General features: G+C 39.2%; 1 protein-coding gene across 4 annotated transcripts in view; it reads left to right on the plus strand.

Moving 5' to 3' along the window:
* The window catches only part of LOC131248790 (probable catabolite repression protein creC), a 97,787-nt gene that overhangs the window by 50,736 nt on the left and 27,092 nt on the right, over nt 1–19,959 (plus strand). For all 4 annotated transcript variants that reach the window (XM_058249243.1, XM_058249246.1, XM_058249244.1 and 1 more), the window contains 4 exons: nt 10,520–10,616; nt 10,715–10,802; nt 10,999–11,104; nt 11,205–11,297. In XM_058249243.1, the coding sequence (XP_058105226.1) occupies nt 10,520–10,616; nt 10,715–10,802; nt 10,999–11,104; nt 11,205–11,297 (384 nt within the window). The remainder of the gene's footprint in view (nt 1–10,519; nt 10,617–10,714; nt 10,803–10,998; nt 11,105–11,204; nt 11,298–19,959) is intronic.

Consider the following 19,959-nt stretch of genomic DNA (forward strand, 5'->3'; position numbering starts at 1 on the left):
ATTGGTCCTCCAAGTCAGCCCCAAATTGGCAAAGCGATCTAACTGAATTTAATTTCATTTTTTTAAAGAACTATTGGGAGAAAGATATTAAATTGTTAAGTATATAAATTAGATATTTAGAAAATTAAATAGATAAATTTTGTAGTCAAATTCAGGTTGCCTGGTTCAAAAATTAATCAGACAGTTCGATACAACTTCTCACCAAAGAGTGGACCGTTACACCACCATAAATATGTTCCAATTTATAAATGAATGCATATTTGGAATGCTTAGAATATTCAGGATTTAATCCATATTTTTTCATATTTTTTTGGCAATTTATTATTATTATTTTTTTTTGCCGTTACGGGCCGTTACGCCCCCGTATCCATATCAGTTTTGGAGGGCACCGTTACGCCAACCGATACCGATACGGGATACCTTGGTGGTATGTGATGTACATTTGATTGGCTCAAAGCATAAATTTATGGTGCACCTTGAGTTGGGGATGCATGGCAAGTTTTGCAAGGGACATGTTTGGAGCATATGTTCATTAAAGCATGCACCTTATGAATGTGGGTGAGCAGAAAAAAGCAAATGCATTAGAAGGCACATCACATGAGTCCTACACCTTGACGAAACTGTCCAGATTGCTTCATGTCTTTTTACTGTTTACATCCTACTACTTGGATAAGGTTGTTAGCACTTGGCAGGTACAGTTATAAACTAACAAAGAAACTTTAACGCCTCTTTTCCATTCAGGGCATGTTGGAGTGTTTCCAGATAGGGTTTTGGAGCATCCTTGTTTCAATGTAGCCATTTTGGATGCTTCCAAATCCCATTGTGCACTATTTTGTCTCATCCACCTTCGTCACATGCTGTTTGTGTCCATGTTGTTGCATTTTAGCACAGGCTTTTGTCTATCATTGTTGAAGCATTAGTTGTTTGCCGTGTTCAATCATTATTTAGTGGACTATACTATTCCTTTTGAAAATGTGTATTTGTTTTAACCTTGCCCTGCCCTCCTTATGTCTATATACCCATTTTTTAGTTTTTTTTTTTTCCTCTAGGTTTTTCTATTTCTACATAGTGAATGTAAATTTTCCTTGCTCAGTCAATGTTTGAAAAGTTGGTGAGTCAAGTAGGAACTCTGCCAAGTTGACTTGGATTGGCTGAGTTTTGCATTGACTTGACTGATCCACTGAGTTGTGAAAACTCAGCCCAAGTCAATTTGTATAAAAATTACTAAAATAAACAGTAATCCTTTGTGTAAATGAATGAGTTTTCCTGCCTTTTTCCAATAGTCTCTTACAATTTATTTTTTCTTTCAAATCTCTATCTATTAACATCCTTAATTGGATTTTACACCTATTTATTTTCAAATTGTCTTCTTCTAAATTTTTTTTTTTTTTTTTTTTTTTTCTCTTTTCTAAATCATATTCTAATTCCTTTTAAGCCCGCAATTCTTTTTCTCAATATTCAAAATTGTAGTTCTTGAGTTAGACATCTATAATTTGTCAGTTCTTCCCTGGCCTTTATATTCTTGTGGCTTGAAGATCCCAATGTCTAATCCTTGTTTTTCAATCAGTCAACCTTTTCTCCAATTGAATGTGAATTGTTTTTCTCATTCCTTTTTGTAGTATCTGTTGGTAGGCCTCTATTTAGATAGGATTGTCCAACAATGTGACTTTTGAGCTATGGCCACTCCATAGTAGGGCCCACTTGATGGATAGTTCAAATCTAATGCATATATGTACTGTTTGTTTCATGCATACTCAGAGAGAAATATACCACATTGACCATTTTACTATATTTGACTTTCTTTCTAGAAACACATTTCACCCCTTGAACAACTGATGTTGCGCATTTGGGGCACACTTCATTATTCAAATGGTCCATTTCTTTTCTCAACTAGCCATTTTACTATATTGACCTTATTTCTAGAAACACATTTCACCCCTTGAACAACCGATGCTGCGCCTTTGGGCCCACTTCATTATTCAAATGGTCCATTTCTTTTCTCAACTAGTCAATTCTCGCCATTTTCTTGACTGGTTGATGTGATGGTTCTAGACACCTTGAGGATAAGGGTTTGAGTTGGTGCCAATATCAGAAAAAAAAAAAAAAAAAAAACCTAAACAAATATTAAACCTAGTAAAAATTTACGAGACTCATTCGAGTTTCCTAGTTGATTCATTGGTCAACCGAGCCAAGTTCGATGTACTGGTTCTCGAACAATATCTCAACCTTAATTAAAAATCCCCAATAGAAAAAAAAAAAAAAAAAAAAAAAACACTCTTGAGCTATATTTCTCATGCATTGAGGTTATGATACTTGTCATGTTGTGTAGCCACAGAATACCTTGTCTCATATGCACCTATAGACAATATTTCTTATGGGATTGTTTCAAGAGTCGATGAGGTAGATTGTGGATGCTTTGTTCCTTCCTTAGTGATGCTTATTAAGAATGTGGTAAATCTTCTCATTTACTTCGCACCAATCTACATTTAAAAATAAAATAAAATAATTCAGCAGTATATATGGATTCCTACTTCAATGTTAAACACAATTGTGGAGTACCTGAAACTCAAATGTCTCCATGCAGGGGCATATAGTAATAAGAAATTATATTTTTTGGTAATTGTTGGTTTATGGAGGAAAACTTTTGATTCTCTGGCATTGTGATGAGTGATACCTAGGCACCGGGAAATTGTACGCATGGCATACAAGTAATTCGAATTGAACTGACTAAATTATGGGTCCCAATTTAGATGTATTGTAAACCCAAAATGACATTTATTTAAAAGGTTTTATTGGACGTTTATTGGACAGTTAAAATGAAAATTGTCCAATGATCGTATGTTAGCAAACTAGTGTCCACGTATCAGTGGTTAGAATTATTCAACCTATTTGATTTTCAACTTGTGACGTAGTTACAGTGGTTTCCACAATTTAGGAGGGTTTAATTTGAGTTAATATGTTCCATTTATAAAATTTTGAATGCCTATGTATCAAGAATCATACAGTGCTGGAGTATTATTAGCCCACTTGGTTTCTAATCAACTCCTCTTGGTAGTGACGCGTTCTCTCTCTCTATCTCCCTCCCTCCCTCCCTCCCCCTATAAATTTTATTTTGGTGGATTTTCAGGGTCACTGGCTCACAAGAATTGTTCCTTTGGGGACTCAATCCTAGGCCATGACTCGGGGTCATGGGCACTCTAACTAACTTGAGTATTGAGGATTGATGTCAGGAGGCAGTTGGTGTTGAACTTTTGCCGAGTGATCATTAGATACCCAACCCCAAATACCTGGGGCAAGGCTACGATGATGTTTATTTTGTTATTTGTTTATATAAATATTTGTATAGATAATCAAAGTATAATGATGACAACAACAACACCAACTTATTTTTAGTATATTATGAAGGGAAATTATCAACCACTATTACCAAACACTTATACCTGATTTAGTTAGCTAACACCACTATATCGTATGCCCGACACCTTAGATGCACGGTTCTTCCATTTCATTTGACGGTCCCATTTCAAACCCCCTATTTGCAATTTGAATTCAGGTTCTTGTGGGAACTAGGCTTTTTGCTGTAATTCGTGCTTCCAACTCCTAGGAACTATGTTTCGTTCAGACTCTATGCTTGTGGTGTTGAAGGATACTTCATCTGGATTCACATGGTTATTCACATCCATTTATGGTCCAAATCAAGATGATAAAAGAATGGATTTGTGGAATGAGTTGTCCGAATGTCGATCCAAATTCAATGGGCCTTGGTGTATCGGTGGGGATTTTAATATCACGTGATTCATTTCAGAAAGGTCGAATGGGGGGCAAGGTTACCACGAGCATGTCCGACTTCTCGGATTGGATTAGCTCCCACGAGTATGTCTGACTTCTTAGACTGGATTAGCTCCCACGAGCTTATTGGTCTTCCAATGGAGGGTGGGAAATTCACATGGTCTAACAGACAGACAAGCGAGGCCAGTTTTGTCTAGGCTGGATCGGTTTCTTGTTTCGTTAGAGTGGATAGAGAGCTTCCCTCTTGTCGCCCAAAGAATGAAGCCAATTTCCGATCATAGTTCCGTGCTACTAGCTATTGATGATGATAACTGTGGTCCCAAGCCATTTAGATTTGAACTTAGCTAGCTTGAAGTGGAAGGTTTCTTGCAAAAGATCAGAGAGTGGTGGTGGTCGAAGGTTTTGTTAGTTTCAAGTTGTCTAAAAAGCTGAAGCTTTTTAAGGATAGAATCATGTTATGGAAGAAAGAAGAACTAGGCAAAAGGGATGATGAAACAACTTCTATTCTTCGTGATTTGTAGGCATTGGACACTAAGGCGGAGAGCAATGATCTAACTGCTGAGGAAGTGGCTCGACGGGTTACCCTTATTCAGAAATATGCAGGAAGGATAAAAAGCAGATGGAGGCAACGGTCAAGAAGCAACTGGATTAAGGAGGGTGATAAGAACACAATATTTCCACAGCATCACAAGTGCCTGAGTAAGAGTAAACATAATTAGTAGTATTGTGGTGGAAGGGAATCACATCGGGAATAAAGATCATTTAGCAGAAGTAGTAATCAGTTTTTATGCTTCTTTGTTGAAAAAGGACTAGAGAAGGTTGAGGTTGGATAACCTCACCTTTAGCAAACACTCGATGGAAGAGGCTGAATTATTAGAAGCTCAATTTTCAGATGAAGAGGTCAAAGTTGCTATCGAATCCTTTGGTAGTGAGAAGGTGTTGAGTCCGGATGGATTCCCGATTTTTTTTTTTTTTTTTTTCAAGTCTTCTGAGATATGATGAAAGGTGACATAATGGATTTTATGTTAGAATTCTTTGCTAGAGGCGGTTGTCAAGTGACCTTGGAGCTTCCTTCATTGCTCTTATCCTTAAGACTAATGGGGCCGAATCCTTAAAAGACTTCCGACCTATCAGCCTCATTAGCAAGCTGTATAAAATCCTGGTGAAAGTGCGTGCTTCTCGTATGCGAAAGGTCATTAGAAGTGTAATTTCGGAAAACTAATGTGCCTTTGTCCCGGGCCGACAAATTGTTGATGGCGCGCTAATTGCTCACGAATGCCTTGATTCAAGGCATAGAGGGGGCTGAAAAGGTATTGTTTGCAAGCTGGATATAGAGAAAGCTCACTATCATGTTGATTGGAGCTTCCTCGATTATTTGATGGCTCGGATGGGTTACAACCTGAAATGGAGGAAATGAATTATGGAATGTGTGGGATTGGCTCGCTTCTCAATGCTCCTAAATGGATCTGCAAAAGGTTTCTTCGAAAGCTGGAGGGGCCTCTATCAAGGTGACCCGTTATCCCCATTCCTTTTTCTCTTGGTGGTGGAGGCCTTGGGGAGAATGCTTGACAAAGGTCAGGAAGAAGGATTCATCAAACGTTTCAAGGTGGAAGGAATGCACTCCCCTATTTCTCATTTGCAATACGCCGACGACACTCTTCTTTTCTGTGATGCGGACCTTGTTATGGTGGACAAATCGAGAACTATAATCTGGTGCTTCAAGGCAGTATCAGGCCTCAAGGTCAATATTGCCAAAAGAAAGATGTTCGGTGTGCGCACGGAAATGGATGAGATAGCTCTTTTAGCTGAAGTGTTTGGATGCGCGATAGGAGCTCTCCCGGCTGCGTTTGTGTGGCTGCCTTTGTATGTTCGAAAATCGGCTAAGTATCTATGGGATAAGGTGGTGGAGAGATTCGAAAGGATGCTTGCAAGATGGAAAACTCGATATGTTTCACTTGGTGGCTGAATCACGCTTATTAAGGCAGCTCTTTCAAACCTTCCCCTATACTTTATATCCCTCTTCAAATGCCTGGCTTCAGTGCTTGCACAGTTCAAAAAGCTTGGTAGGGACTTTCTTTGGCAAGGGATGGAGGAAAAAAGGAAGTTCCATTTGGTTAGATGGGAAGAGGTATGTAAGTCATACAAAGCGGGAGGTGTGGGTATTGAAGATCTCAAATCCATGAATCTAGCTTTGTTTGGTGGCTTTGGGGACTCGAGGTGAAGGATAGCATGTTGTGGAAAGATGTTGTTATATGCAAGTATTGACACTCGGAAGGTGGGGGGTGGACGATGGATTTGTTGGCCTATAGAGCGTAAGGTGTCTCCTTCGTGAAGCCAACATTTTTGGAGGGGATTGGTTTCTCCTTGGGGAATGGCGGAAGGATCCCATTTTGGGAGGATGTGTGGGTGGGATGATCTCCTCTGAAAGAGACGTTCCCTAATATATTTCATCTCGCTTCAAACCCTCTTATGGTGCTGGCAGATTGCTTCTCCCACATCGGTGGGATGGTTGTTTGGAAACCGCCTTGCAAGCATCTCTTCGTGATAATGAAGTTGATGAATATGTGGCTCTTCTTGATTGTATTCAACTTTGTGCTCCGTCTTCTTCCGATCCAAACTCAATTTTGTGAAAAAACAATAAATCCGAAACTTTTTCGGTCAAATCTTTCTATGCTTTATTACAAGGAAGTTTTGATTAAGGGACGTCAAAGGTCTCCAAACTTGTTTGGAGTTTTAATGCTCCCCAAAGTTTTCTTTTGGATGGTTGGTAGGAAAAACAAATGCCTTAACTATCGACAAACTCCACAAAAGAGTGATGGCAATTCCTAACATGTGCTCTCTTTGTAAGAGAGATAAGGAGACTGTGGATCATCTCTTTGTGCATTTCCCTTATGTGGGTCAGATTTGGGTGACCATTCTAGGACATTTTCATATTTTGTGGGTCGTCCTGAATCGGTTGATCGTCTATTGGGTGCTTGGCATGGGGTGGGCCTTAGAAAGGAGAAGAAGATGTTGTGGAGAATGGTTTTATTGGCAATTTGGTGGGCTATTTGGGAAGAAAGAAAAGCTAGATGTTTTGACAACTCTAGCAAGCCGTCTTAAAACACTTCGCAGAGGGCTAGGTCGTTGGTTATTAAATGGATTTCTTGCACCCCAAATTTGAAGGATTTGTAATCTTATCTTCCTCAAGATGTAGTAGGGCTGCCTGCTTGGCACCCCTCTATTTTATTTTTTTTTATTATTTTAAAAATATTTTTTGTTTTAGTTTTGTACCTGTTTCTTGTTGCTCTTCTTAATAAAATCCCGTAATCTTTCAAAAAAGAAGAAGAAGGAACCGTGTTTCATTTTTTTTTTCTTTCTCGGAATGATATATTTCATTTATCTCATATTGTGGCGTTTCTTCATGAATCTTAACATCAATCGCATGCTTATAGAGATTTTAAGAAAATCTAATTGCATCATTTAATAATTAGAGATGCAATGTATTCACTTTACAATATACTAATGCATGTGGCAACCCATGTGTGTGATGAGAGGCAAGTCACAACGTGACAGAAAATATAGGATCCAAGTCATCCATCATGAAGGTCTCATTAGCTACTAAAATGAAGCAAGTTATCTCATTGGTGTGCACTGAAATTTTGAGGAATAAGTTGACGGTTGAAAGCAATTTGATTGCATTGAATTTTTGGTAGTAGATCCATACTTGGAAAAAAAAAAAAAAAAACTGTTTGTGATTGTTCTAGAAGAAATGAGGCAAAAGATATGGTAGAACTAGGACAATCATTGTATGAGGTCTATCCAAAGCTAGATGCGAAGGCGCATAATAGATCAATATGAACATAATGAGCTATCCCATAATAAAACCAATTGTTGATGTGCGGTGCTTTAAGTGTGACCCACTCGATGTATATTTCAAATAAAGGCTGCTGGCACACTTACAAAGGATCTAAAACACTACTCGAGTACGGACTCCTGGGACATGAATGGAATTTACTTGAAAGTGTGAACTCACACTTCTCATGTAGCATAGACGAGGATTGCCTGCAGTCGTGGGTTGCAAGGATTCCTACTAAATTAAGCTCTAGGGCCCATCGTGATGCATGTGTTATATCCACTCAGTTTATCTGTTTTGCCAACTCATTATAAGACATGACCCCAAACATGAGGCAGATCCAAAACTCAAGTGGACCACACTGTAGGAAATAGTGGAGATAAAGCCGCCTACCGTTGGAACCTTCCTAGTGCCAACTGTGATGTTTATGTGCCATCCAACCTGTTCACAAGGTACTCAGACCAGGATGAAGAGAAAACACTAATATCAGCTTGATCCAAAACTTTTGTGGCTCCACGTAGTTTTCAACGGTGGGCGTTTAATGCCCACTGTTTCATGTGGTGTGGTCCACTTGAGCTTTGGATCTGCCTCATGTCTGGACTCATGTACTGAAATGAGCTGGTAAAACGGATGGAGGGAATGGATATAGCGCTTACATCATGGTGGGCCCTACAGAGCTTGGAGTTGCAGGAATCCCCCGTAGCCTCATTTGCAACAATCTGCTTCCCCACTATTTCCTGTGGTGTGGTCCACTTGACCTTTGGATCTGTCTCATGTTTGGACATGTCCTAAAATGAGCCAGCAAAACGAATGGACGAAGTGGATATAACACATACATCAAAGCGGGCCCAACAAAAGCCTAATGATACAAGAATCCTGTGCATCCTCAGCTATAGGCAATCTGCATCCCGCAACACCTGTATAAGGAACCCATTGACGCAAGAACCAAAACTCTTTTGGGTCCACTGCGGTATCCGTTTGCAATCCATTTCGTCCATCATTTTCGCAAGCTCAGTTTAGGGCATGGACCCGAAGATGAGGCAAGATCTAGAACTCAAATGAGCCATGCCATAGGAAACAATGGAGATGAAAGCGCCCCCTATTAAAATCTTCCTAGGACCTACCATGCTGTTTATATGCTATCCCACCTGTTCAGAAGGTCATCTGACCAGGATGAAGGGAAAACACAAACATTAGTTTCAAAACTTTTGTGGGCCTTAAGTTCTAATGGTGGGTGTTCAATCTGACAGTTTCTTGTGCTGTGGTCCACTTGAGGTTTGAATTTGCCTGTGTTTTTTTTAGCTTACACCCTAACGTGATCTGGCACAATGGATGGCTAGAGTAGATATAACCAGTGTTCGAAATATCGGTATCGCGTTACGTATCGCATTCTTGGGATATGGATACGTATCGGTTATCGCAAGGGATATATTGTTTGTATCGTGTAATGTATCGCTATTGTTGGTAGCATAGGGAAATTTATTGAATTTTTTGATGAAACTTCGGTGATTGTTAAAAAAGACATCAATACACTTATAAATCAAAACATTACCAAAAAGAAGTACATATAATGGGTTTTCATTGTATGGGGTCGTAATATATGCGTTGTCTAACTGAATTGATGCAAGTATATTCAATGTCTATCCATATAATTTATAAATGTAAGAAGAGGTGTGGAAACACAAGCAATACATTCAAAAGCAAAAGAAGAATCACTAGATTAGGTTATAGACATGTTTGATGTGATGTTTGAACACAAAGATTGCAAACGATTTGCGAGAAATTGGGAAATTTTGATTTTTTTTCAATTTTTTGCAACTCGGCCCATCTCCTCCAAATCTTGAAATTGAAGCTCCCAATATATGATTTTTCATGCAGAACATGAAAAATCATGAATTTGTAACAATTTAACAATAATTTAACATGATTTACAAAAAATAAGAGCATCGAAATTCAAAAATGCTCACTAGATCGAACGTGTGGGATATATCGTACTACTTGTGCGTTTCGTACCGCACTGGTGGGATACTAGATATATCATGGGATATATCGGCCGATATTGTCGATATTTAAAACAGTGAATATAACACAAACATCTTTGCGGACCACACAGATCTGGGTCTACTTAGACTAAGGAGTGATCGAGATGATCCGGGTCTCCAAATCTTTTAACCATTACAGGCTATCATGCAAGAGTGTACTTGCAGGACATACGGGGGATTTTTACAAAAGAGGCGTTTCCTCTCCTACGCGGAGAGTTTTATGATATAATTTAAATATATAAGTATATTTATTTTATATAAATATGTTATGGATGATTCCTAGATTCTTGGAAAAGTGTCATGACCCACTCCTTCTGTGTTATCTAACCTGGTACAGATGTTTGCGATCCGGATTGTTTATCCATTTAGCCTTACTATGGGAGGACATCACTGCAAAGCCTAGGATCATCCAACATGTATGAATCTTCACATATGTGATCTCCCATCCTTGCTAGGACCCAAAAGATGAGTTCTCCAAGCTTAAACATGTACAGAGATGGAATACTCGATGACTTTTATAAATGATAGTATCAGATACTTTTCCTATTATAATTATATTAATATTTGAAAACGAAATGTCTCAAATTTAAAAGGGATCTTATTAATTTTTACTCTGAATTAGATTTCACCGAGGCACCCAATATTTAGAAGTTTCAAAGGGAACTGTGGCAAGCTTCATTTTCAAGGGTCATTAATGGAAATTTAGGCTTGTAATCATTTTACCATGCTCTTGGAACATGAAAACTTCCATTAGTAGCATTATCTGGTTGCCTGTCATTTGAGAGAATCTTATATTCTAATTTGTTGGGTTTCCATGTGGTCTAGTTTGATGATTTCTTGGATTTACTTGCAGAGTAACCCAATTGCAAGATGGCACATTTGCCAAGGTTCAATCAACAGTATTTCTTTCTCGACAGATGGAACATATTTGGCCACTGTTGGAAGAGATGGTAATGCTAACCTTTCGACTTCTTAGTTGTGTTCTTTTTCATGTTTACTTCACGTTGATATCGGGACCTAGATACCTGAGATCTGCTGCCGCATGCAGGTTACCTGAGAGTATTTGACTACTCTAAAGAACAGTTAATTTGTGGCGGAAAAAGCTATTATGGTGCTTTATTGTGTTGTGCCTGGAGGTGACTTCTACTTTTCTTTCTTTTTCTTTTTCCACCTTTTTTTTTCCTCGTTCTCTATGTTATTCAACATGTTGTATGTGTTTACTCATTGTATAATTTATATGTAAGTCCCCACAAGTTCTTTTTTCTGAACAACTAATAAAACCTTTTTAAAACAGAATTTGATAATTAATCTTAATAATGTACTGTTTCTCAGCTCTGATGGAAAATACATTTTGACTGGTGGTGAAGATGATCTAGTACAAGTTTGGAGTATGGAAGATCGCAAGGTTGTAGCATGGGGCGAGGGACACAACTCATGGGTAATTATTTTTCCTATTAAATATTCAGTGTTGCTCTTGTTTTACTTGTATATTCATGACTAGCGAATATTTGATTTTTATTTTTTTTGCTGACTGGCAGGTTAGTGGAGTTGCTTTTGACTCATATTGGTCATCGCCAACTTCAGATGTCACGGGAGAAAATGTCATGTACCGTTTCGGTTCTGTTGGTCAGGTATGGAAAGCTTCTAACTTACAAATTATCCATAGTATATAATGTATCAAAATCAATAAGGTTTCTTATTGAATAAAAAGTGTATGGTTTACTTTTGATGCATTTGACTATTGAATGCATGGTCAAGTTTGGAATGTTTAAACGTGACTTGAATTGGAAATAAATGTTCAAACGCAACCGACCAATTCTGCGGCTGAGGAGATGGAAGATGGGTTATGCTACTCGACTGAGAGAAAAAAGCATCTTTTTTTTCAACTTGTTAATGGTACAGGTGGAACCACCTTTCAGTAACCTAATACTTCAATCTCATGGTTCATGGGTTGGGCTGTGCCCTAGTATCTTTGTTATCAGAATATCCCAACCACCTTATGAAAATGGACCAGTCTTCCTGGTAGCGTCAATATAATTGATAATATCGGTGATATTATCAGTTGTTACTTATCAGTGTCATTGGGTTAGAGAAACGAATATCAAGTGTAAAACTAAATTTAACAGTATCAATGATATTATTAATGACATCACAATATTTCAAATATTGGGAGATATCAGTCCGCACCCTTTAGTATGAGCTAGGATATCGATGATAATATCGATATTATTGTTGATATTGACAAAATCTATGTAAATACCTAGAAAATCGAGAGAAAAAAACAACAAAATTAAAAAAGAAGCCTTTTTTTGTTATTTTTTTTTTTCGGAACCTTGTTCTAGGGGGATTCGACCACCCTTGAAGTGTTTGAAATCAAATCTTGGATTTTGGAGAGAAATTATGACTTGAGACTTTCACTGCTTACCCTAACCAAAAGGAAAGAGGATTTCATCTACAAGCCTCCCTAACTAACTAAACTGATAAGCTTACCAAAACCACCTGAACTAGCTAAAGCCGAGACAGCTATCGCAGAAAGGATATTCTGTTGATCAACTGCCTAGCAGAAACAGGTCGGAGATTTTATCGCAGAAAGGATATTCTGTTCATCAACTTCCTCTTTTAGACATGTTTGTGTAGATTGCACTATAAATTCATGTCTATGCATGATTCTTATGCATTAACATGGATTTGAGGTGAAAACAAACAAATTTTGAGTGGTGGAAAATGGAAGAACTTTGGGAAATTCTAACTTTGTGTATTTTTCACCCTTTAAAATGAGATCGCAAGTGTGGAAATTTGACATTCATAACTGGTGGCCAATCTATCTATGGGCCACAAGTTTAATTTTTTCTTTTTTGAAGAAGTTATGCTTTAATTATAAAATTTATTTATTTTGAAAATAGATGTTAATGAGTGATGATTGATGTGGAAAATTTATATATTCATGAGTGTTGGCCAAGCTATCTATCACCATAGTACAGTTGATACTTCGAGTAGCAGTACTAGGCTGCCCTAATGGAGACGGAGATGAAAACATTGAGCTACCTCGTAACTCTGTGGGTTTGAGGCAAATATGTTGTTTTTCCCCTTAGTTTTTTCACGTATTGCTTTTATTTTATTACTTGCATTGAATGATATGAATTCATTCTAGATATAATTGCACTACTTCTATCTAACAGTGCATGGTTTAGGCCCCTATAAAATGGAAACCTATCATGTATGATTTTTTTTTTTTTCTGTAATATTTTGAATTCTAAGCGTGTAAACATGGACCGGAATAATATGGTAGACGTTCCAATGGGGTGTGCTAAGTTCACATGGTCCAATGGGAGGGAGAACCCAGTAATGGAAAAATTGGACAGATTCATAGCATCGAGTGACTGGATTGATAAATATCCACTTGTCAAATCAAGGGGTCTTAGCCGCACTACATCTGATCATAGACCCATCTTGTTGGAAGTTGAAGAAGACAATTGGGCACTGAAACCTTTCCGGTTCGAGTTAGCCTGGATGGAAGAGGATGATTTTGCGCAGATGGTGAAGTCTTAGTGGCAATCATGCGTAGTATTTGGCCTGGCTGGGTATCGGCTGGCACAAAAGCTCAAATTTCTCAAGGCAAAACTATCTAGTTGGAAGAAGAGAATCTCATCTGATCGAGCTGAAAAGATGAATAGCATGTTCAATGAGATGAACTCGATTGACATCATGGAAGAAATGGCAGAAATTTCTGAAAAAGAGCAGAATAGAAGGTTGGCACTATCAGCACAATACTCTTAAGTATCTCAAAGAAGATTAAATAATGTGGTGGCAGAGATCACGAGCTCTATGGCTCAAGGAAGGTGACAAAAGCACAACTTTCTTCCATGGAATTGCTAGTGTTTGGGCCAGATCTAATCATATTAGTAGCGTTATGGTGAATGGTCACAAATTAGAAAATAAACAAGAGGTATGCTCTGCGATTGTGAAATTTTATGCAAATCTCCTAACAACAGATGGAGATCCACGCCCATCTCTAGACTATTTGCCTTTTAGGCATATATTGGAAGAGAACAAAGAATCCCTTGAAAAACTAGTGGAGGAAGAAATCAAAGAAGCAATAGATTCGCTAGGAAGTGATAAGGCTTTGGGTCCCGATTGCTTCCTCATAGCATTCTATCAAATATTCCAGGACACAGTAACAAGGAAGTAGTAGATTTCATTCAGGATTTTTTTTGAAAAAAGGGAGGATATCTAATGGGATGGGAGCCACCTTTTTAGCTCTAATTCAAAAAAACCAAAAATGGGGCAGAAGCATTCTCAGATTATCGGCCTATTAGCCTTCTAGGAAATTCATATAAAATCCTAGCTAAGGTTCTAGCTAACAGACTGAAACTAGTTCTCTCTCTAGTTATATCAAAGAATCAGGGTGCCTTTGTGTTTGGAAGGCATATTCTAGACACCGCGTTACTTGCACATGAATGCATTAATTCTAAACACAACAAAGGAAGAAAAGGGGTAGTTTGTAAGCTGGATATCGAAAAGGCCTACGACTATGCAGAGTGAGACTTCCTTCAATACACGTTAAGAAGATTGGGATTTGGAGAGAAATGGATTAGCTGGATCATGGAATGTGTTTTCTCGGCTTCCTTCTCGGTGCTAGTAAATGGATCTCCTAAAGGGTATTTCAAAGCTTCGTGAGGCCTAAGACAAGGGGACCCTTTATCACCATACTTATTTATTGTAGTGGCGGAGGCGTTTAGCAGTATGCTAACCAAGGGCCAAGAGGCAGGGCTCATTTTAGGCTTTCATGGAAACCCAGGTGACACAATTATATCTCACCTCCAATTCGTGGGTGATACACTATTATTCCATGCAGCAGGCGAAGCCATGGTGAATAATCTACTGAGAATAGTGGGGTGTTACCAAGTGGTGTCTAGGCTAGAAATTAACATTGTAAAAAGTGAGATGCCTGGGATGGTTTATCTAATGAAGAACTAGCTACCCTTGCCAGCGTTTTTGGATGTGGAATGGGATCTTTTCCATCTACGTACTTGGGACTTCCATTATGTGTAGGCAAACCCCTGAAGCGTTTGTGGAACAAGGTTATAGAGAAATTCCAATGGAAACTATCGAAATGGAAAAGCAGGCACTTATCCTTGGCGGATCAAATTACTCTTATCAAGGGGGCATTATCGAATCTTCCCATCTATTATATGTCCTTATTCAAATGCCCGAAATTGGTGTTGGAAAAATTAGAAAAATTACAGAGGGATTTCTTAGAAATGGGCGGAAGACAAATTCAAATTCCACTTGCTCAAGTGGGAAGAAGTGTGCAAATCTCTACTTAAAGGATGAGTAGGCATAAGAGATCTAGAAATTATGAACAAGGCCCTCCTTGGAAAGTGGATTTGGAGGCTTGGAACTGAAGAAGGGAAACTGTGGAGGGAAGTTATCATGTCTAAGTATGGTACAGAGGTGGGAGGTTGGGAAACCAAGAGGTCATCTCTCTATAGGTCATTTGGAGTTTGGAAGTCCATATCCATGGTTGCTCCTATGGTGAAAGCAAAAATGAAACTTTCCCTTGGAAACGGTAATAGGATTTGTTTTTGGGAAGACATTTGCTGTGGTGACAATTCCTTGGCAATGGAATTCCCATCTCTAGTTTGTCTCGCGCAAGAAATCAATATGAACATGGCTTCCTATTTCTCATATGATGGCAGGAGAGGTGCATGGTGTCTCCCATGCGGAAGGGTGTTAACGGATGAGGAGACACTTGAGCTTGCAAGGCTTCTAGAGAGACTACACTTGTTCCAACCAGTGTTCGAAATATCGATATTGCGCTACGTATCACATTCTTGGGATACGAATATGTATCAGTTATCACATGAGATATATCGGTTGTATCGCGTAATGTATCACTGTTGTTGGAAACATGGGGAAACATTGGGAAATTGGTTGAATTTTTTAATGAAACTTCAACAATTTTTTACAAAGACATCAATACACGCTTATAAATCAAAACATTTCAAAAAACGAGTGCACATAATAGGTTTTCTTTGTATGGGGTCCTAATCTATGCATTGTCTAACTGAATTGATGCAAGTATATGCAAAGTCTATTCATATAATTTATAAATGTAAGAAGACGTGTGGAAACACAAGCAATACTTTCAAAAGCAAAAGAAGAATCACTAAATCGGGTTATATATGTGTTTCATTTTACGTTTGGACACAAGGATTGCAACCAATTTGCGAGGAATTGGGATTTTTATTTTTTATTTTTTGCAACTCGGCCCATCTCCTCTAAATCTTGAAATCAAAGCTCTCAATTCATGATTTTTCATGCAAACATGAAAATTCATGGGTTTGTAACAATTTGATACCGATTTAACATGATTTATAGAAAAAAAGAAAAAAAAAAAAAGATCGAAAATTTAAAAATGCTCACTGGATCGAACATGTGGGATATATCGCACTAGTTGTGCATTTTGTATGGCACTGGTGGGATACAAGATATATCATGGGATATATTGGACGATATCGTTGATATTTTGAACTGGTTCCAACCTTCCCCTAATTTGTCCGACAACTTGATTTGGAAAGCTATCATCTGAAATTTTCATGGTTAAATCTCTGTATTCCATACTTTGGGGGGTAGTTAATTCGAGGGGTAGTAAGTTCTCTGCTTTTTAGGCATATGGGGCTCCACCAAAAGTGGCTTCTTTTGCTTGGCTAGTGGAAAGACACCGAATTCTCACAGTGGACAACCTCCATAAGCGAATTATGATCCTCCCTAATATTTGTCTTCTTTGTATGGCCAATGTAGAATTAGTTGACCACATTTTTTTACATTGTCCTTTTGCTTTCCAGGTGTGGTCTCATCTTCTCAAAATATTTGAAGTTAATTGGGTGATGCCTCATTTTGTTGGGTCCCTATTTTGGTCGTGGCACGGGGCTAGCCCTCCTAATAGAAAGTGAACCTCATGGTGCTTAACTCTTTCAGCAATTATGTGGAATATTTGGGAGAACAAATTGCAATTCTATAGAAAGCGAACCTCATGGTGCTTACATTGTCATATCTCTGATGCCCTTTATAACCTCTCTTCATAAATATCATTCTTTTAACCCAAAACCTCCACAACCACCTTCCCATTAAGGTCAGAGTCATTTATTTATACCCCCCCCCCCCCCCCCCCGTGGAACTTTTTTTCTTCCATACCCTTCCATAAGAAGTTGCTCGTCAATCTTTCCAGTCTGCTTAAAACTGATTTCGGGCACTAGAATAGAGACGTAATGTACAACAACATGTTTGACACCACTTCTTTGATGAGAGTTAACCAACCGCCAAAGGACAAATACCGACTCTTCCATCTTACCAACTTTCTTTTGACCCTTTTCACTACATAGAGGAAGAGCAAGATAAGGAAAGATTCCCACACAACACCAAAAGCCACTGCCATTTGCTCTACCTCTTCCTTTGGACATTCGGATACCTAACATCTTGCACTTGACAATGTTTACTTTAAATCATATACTTAACTTTTGTAGGTTGTCAACCATACTTGTATCTATGTCACAAAAGAGAATGTCGTTGTTGGCAAACTGAAGATGGGAGATTAGTAGGGTCTCACTCTCCACCCGAAACCCTCGAGTGAGACTAATCTTTTTCCCTTTCTCTAACATCCTGCCAAGCGCTTCTGCCACTACCATGAATAAAAACGGGGAAAACGGATCCTCCTGTCGAACCCCTCTCGAATTTTTGAAGAAGCCTTTATGGGACCCATTTACTAGGACTGAGAAGGTAGTTGACTGTAAACACTCTTGCATTGAGCCTCTCCACTTCGTGCCACACCCCATATGGCCCAACATGTAGTCCAAGAAATCCTAATCGACACGTTTGACTTCTCTAGGTCCAACTTGCACACAATGCTTTTCTCACCCACATATCATGATAAATTCATGAGCAATAAGGGCCTGTTTGGTTTTCCAAATACCATGGTATTTGGTTGTAAAGAGGTAATGATTGCTGTTTTACTTGTATTGATAATGATTGCTGATATTTCAGTTGACTATAGTCACATATTTGTTTTCTACCATCTTTTGAGTGGAGTCTAGACCAAATCACCAGCCTTGTGTTTGGTGTGAAGGTGTATTACAAGCATCACACTGGCTGGATTGTTATGGTGTCCATCACCTCATTTCTATTTTCACTGCAATGGTTGTTTGATTTCGTGTGTTTCCATTGCATTCTCTACAGAGAAGTGGACTGTCGGTCTCTCCCACACAGTGGACCAGCGGTCATGGTCAATGTATTGTGGGCCCTGCCTTCTGTGCATATTGGCCCCACTTTTTGCACATGTTTCATCCACGCTGTGCATCAGTGCGCCACACCTTCATTAATTGATTCATCCAGGCCGTTCATCTTTGGGCCCCACTTTCTGACGGTGTTATATCCACGCCGTTCATCTGTGGGCCCCACCTTTTTAGCACCATCACCAATAGAAGAGGCGATTGGATCAGCAGAACTCCCAATGGTCCCCACCATGTTAGCACCATTACAAACAAAAGAGGTGGTTGGATGAGCGGAAGTCCTAAATGCCCCCCCCCATGTTATGACCATTGATTAGTCGAACATTACCTATTTCAAAAAAACAGTCATAGGGGTCGAAAAAGATAGACTACAATCGTAGCCGTGAAACCTGAAAATTCATTGTCAACCAAAATATATCAAAACAACAACCACTGTCCATCAAGAAAGGTAAATACGAAGTTGTCCAAAACAACCCCATTTAAAGTCCATACAAACACAACCTGTGCTCACTACTTCAGCTTTGATATAAGCTGAATGAGAACCAATACCAAGATTCCAAAGATGAATCTGACCAATGCTCCACTGCCTCTCTCGTCTACAACACCTCCCTGTCTCTTTGTGCCAAAGTCATATGGGGCACAAGAGGTCGTTGCCGAGGTCTGTCCAATAGGATGACTCAAGCAGATGGCACTGTAGCGCTCTCTATGCTGCGACCTAACACTCTCCTGGTCATCCACCATCTTGTCCCGTGGGACAGCTGGAAGACCCATTTTCTTGGACCATTCAGACCATTCACGATATGCCTCGACTGCCGACTTGTATCCACGGAAACGTGCCTGTGAAAATCCCTCCACTTGCACCCGACACTCCTCCCAGTCATAATATAATCCAGGGCGGCGACCGTTGAACACAACATATAGCTTTTTCACCATCTACACATTATCAAAAAAAGTAAAAATATTCGAGTGGAATATACCAAAAATTAGATGATCAAATTCAAATATCACCTGAGTGGAATGGACAACATGGTATTGAAGTACTTATTCTCACATACCTGAACCGGCCTTACGAACACCTGCAAAATCTGACGAAATGGTTTACAGAAAAAACTTACAAACATTGTAAAGATCATTGATAGAGTAAACTAATAATAAAAGCAGGTTATGCAGTGTAACAGACAGTTACGTATCAACAAACCATAGCCACCAAGTCCAAAAAAATGCAAATAGTCGTCCAACACTGCCATCCTAGTAGCAAGGTCCTTCTAAAGCCCGTTCTATATAGGCACATCCATCCACATAATGTCACCTATAGTTATTCAAAACAACCAAAAGCAATTGTCCAAAAAGAAAATGTCCAAAAAAACATCCAAAGAAACAAAGTCCATGTACGTCTAACTGAGCTCAGTCGGAGGAGTGGTCCGGTGCAAGCAGCATCAACACGAAGTCCAACCTCCTGTACTCAGGGAGTGAAAGGAAGGAGGCAGACTGTTGCTCATCGACAGAATCTTTGTAGCGCGAAGGATCTCATGTCCTGTCAGCCTTTAATCTGTTCTAAGGCGAGAACGATTTGTGACATCCGGACCATGTCCTTTCCTAGGTGAATTGTTATCGCTAGTGACTTCACTGCATTGGCAACCTCGCTCATTCCTTGCTCAATTACGTCACAGGGGCGACTCATCCATGCTCTCTTCCTTGACGTGGAAGTGCTGCCTGCGTTGACGGAATTGTTTCCGTTTCCATTTGGACTTCGGTGGGCCATGTGGCTGCCGTCATGACTATGGTACGACCAATGAATACCTTCTGCACTGTCTCCTACATCATCGCCCGATAGCACGAGCGTATCATCGTTCTGATCAGTAGACGTTCTCGGCGAAATATCTGTATCCCTAGACCGTCGAGAAGCCATAGAATCTGGAATGTTGCCTGTACTTGAACGACGTCCACTAGCATAGTCATTACTGAACAAGAAGGTCAAGTCATCATACCTCCGCACCGCTTTGCC

The sequence above is a fragment of the Magnolia sinica genome, chromosome 6, assembly GCF_029962835.1.
Source record: "Magnolia sinica isolate HGM2019 chromosome 6, MsV1, whole genome shotgun sequence".
NCBI classification, from domain to species: Eukaryota; Viridiplantae; Streptophyta; class Magnoliopsida; order Magnoliales; family Magnoliaceae; genus Magnolia; species Magnolia sinica.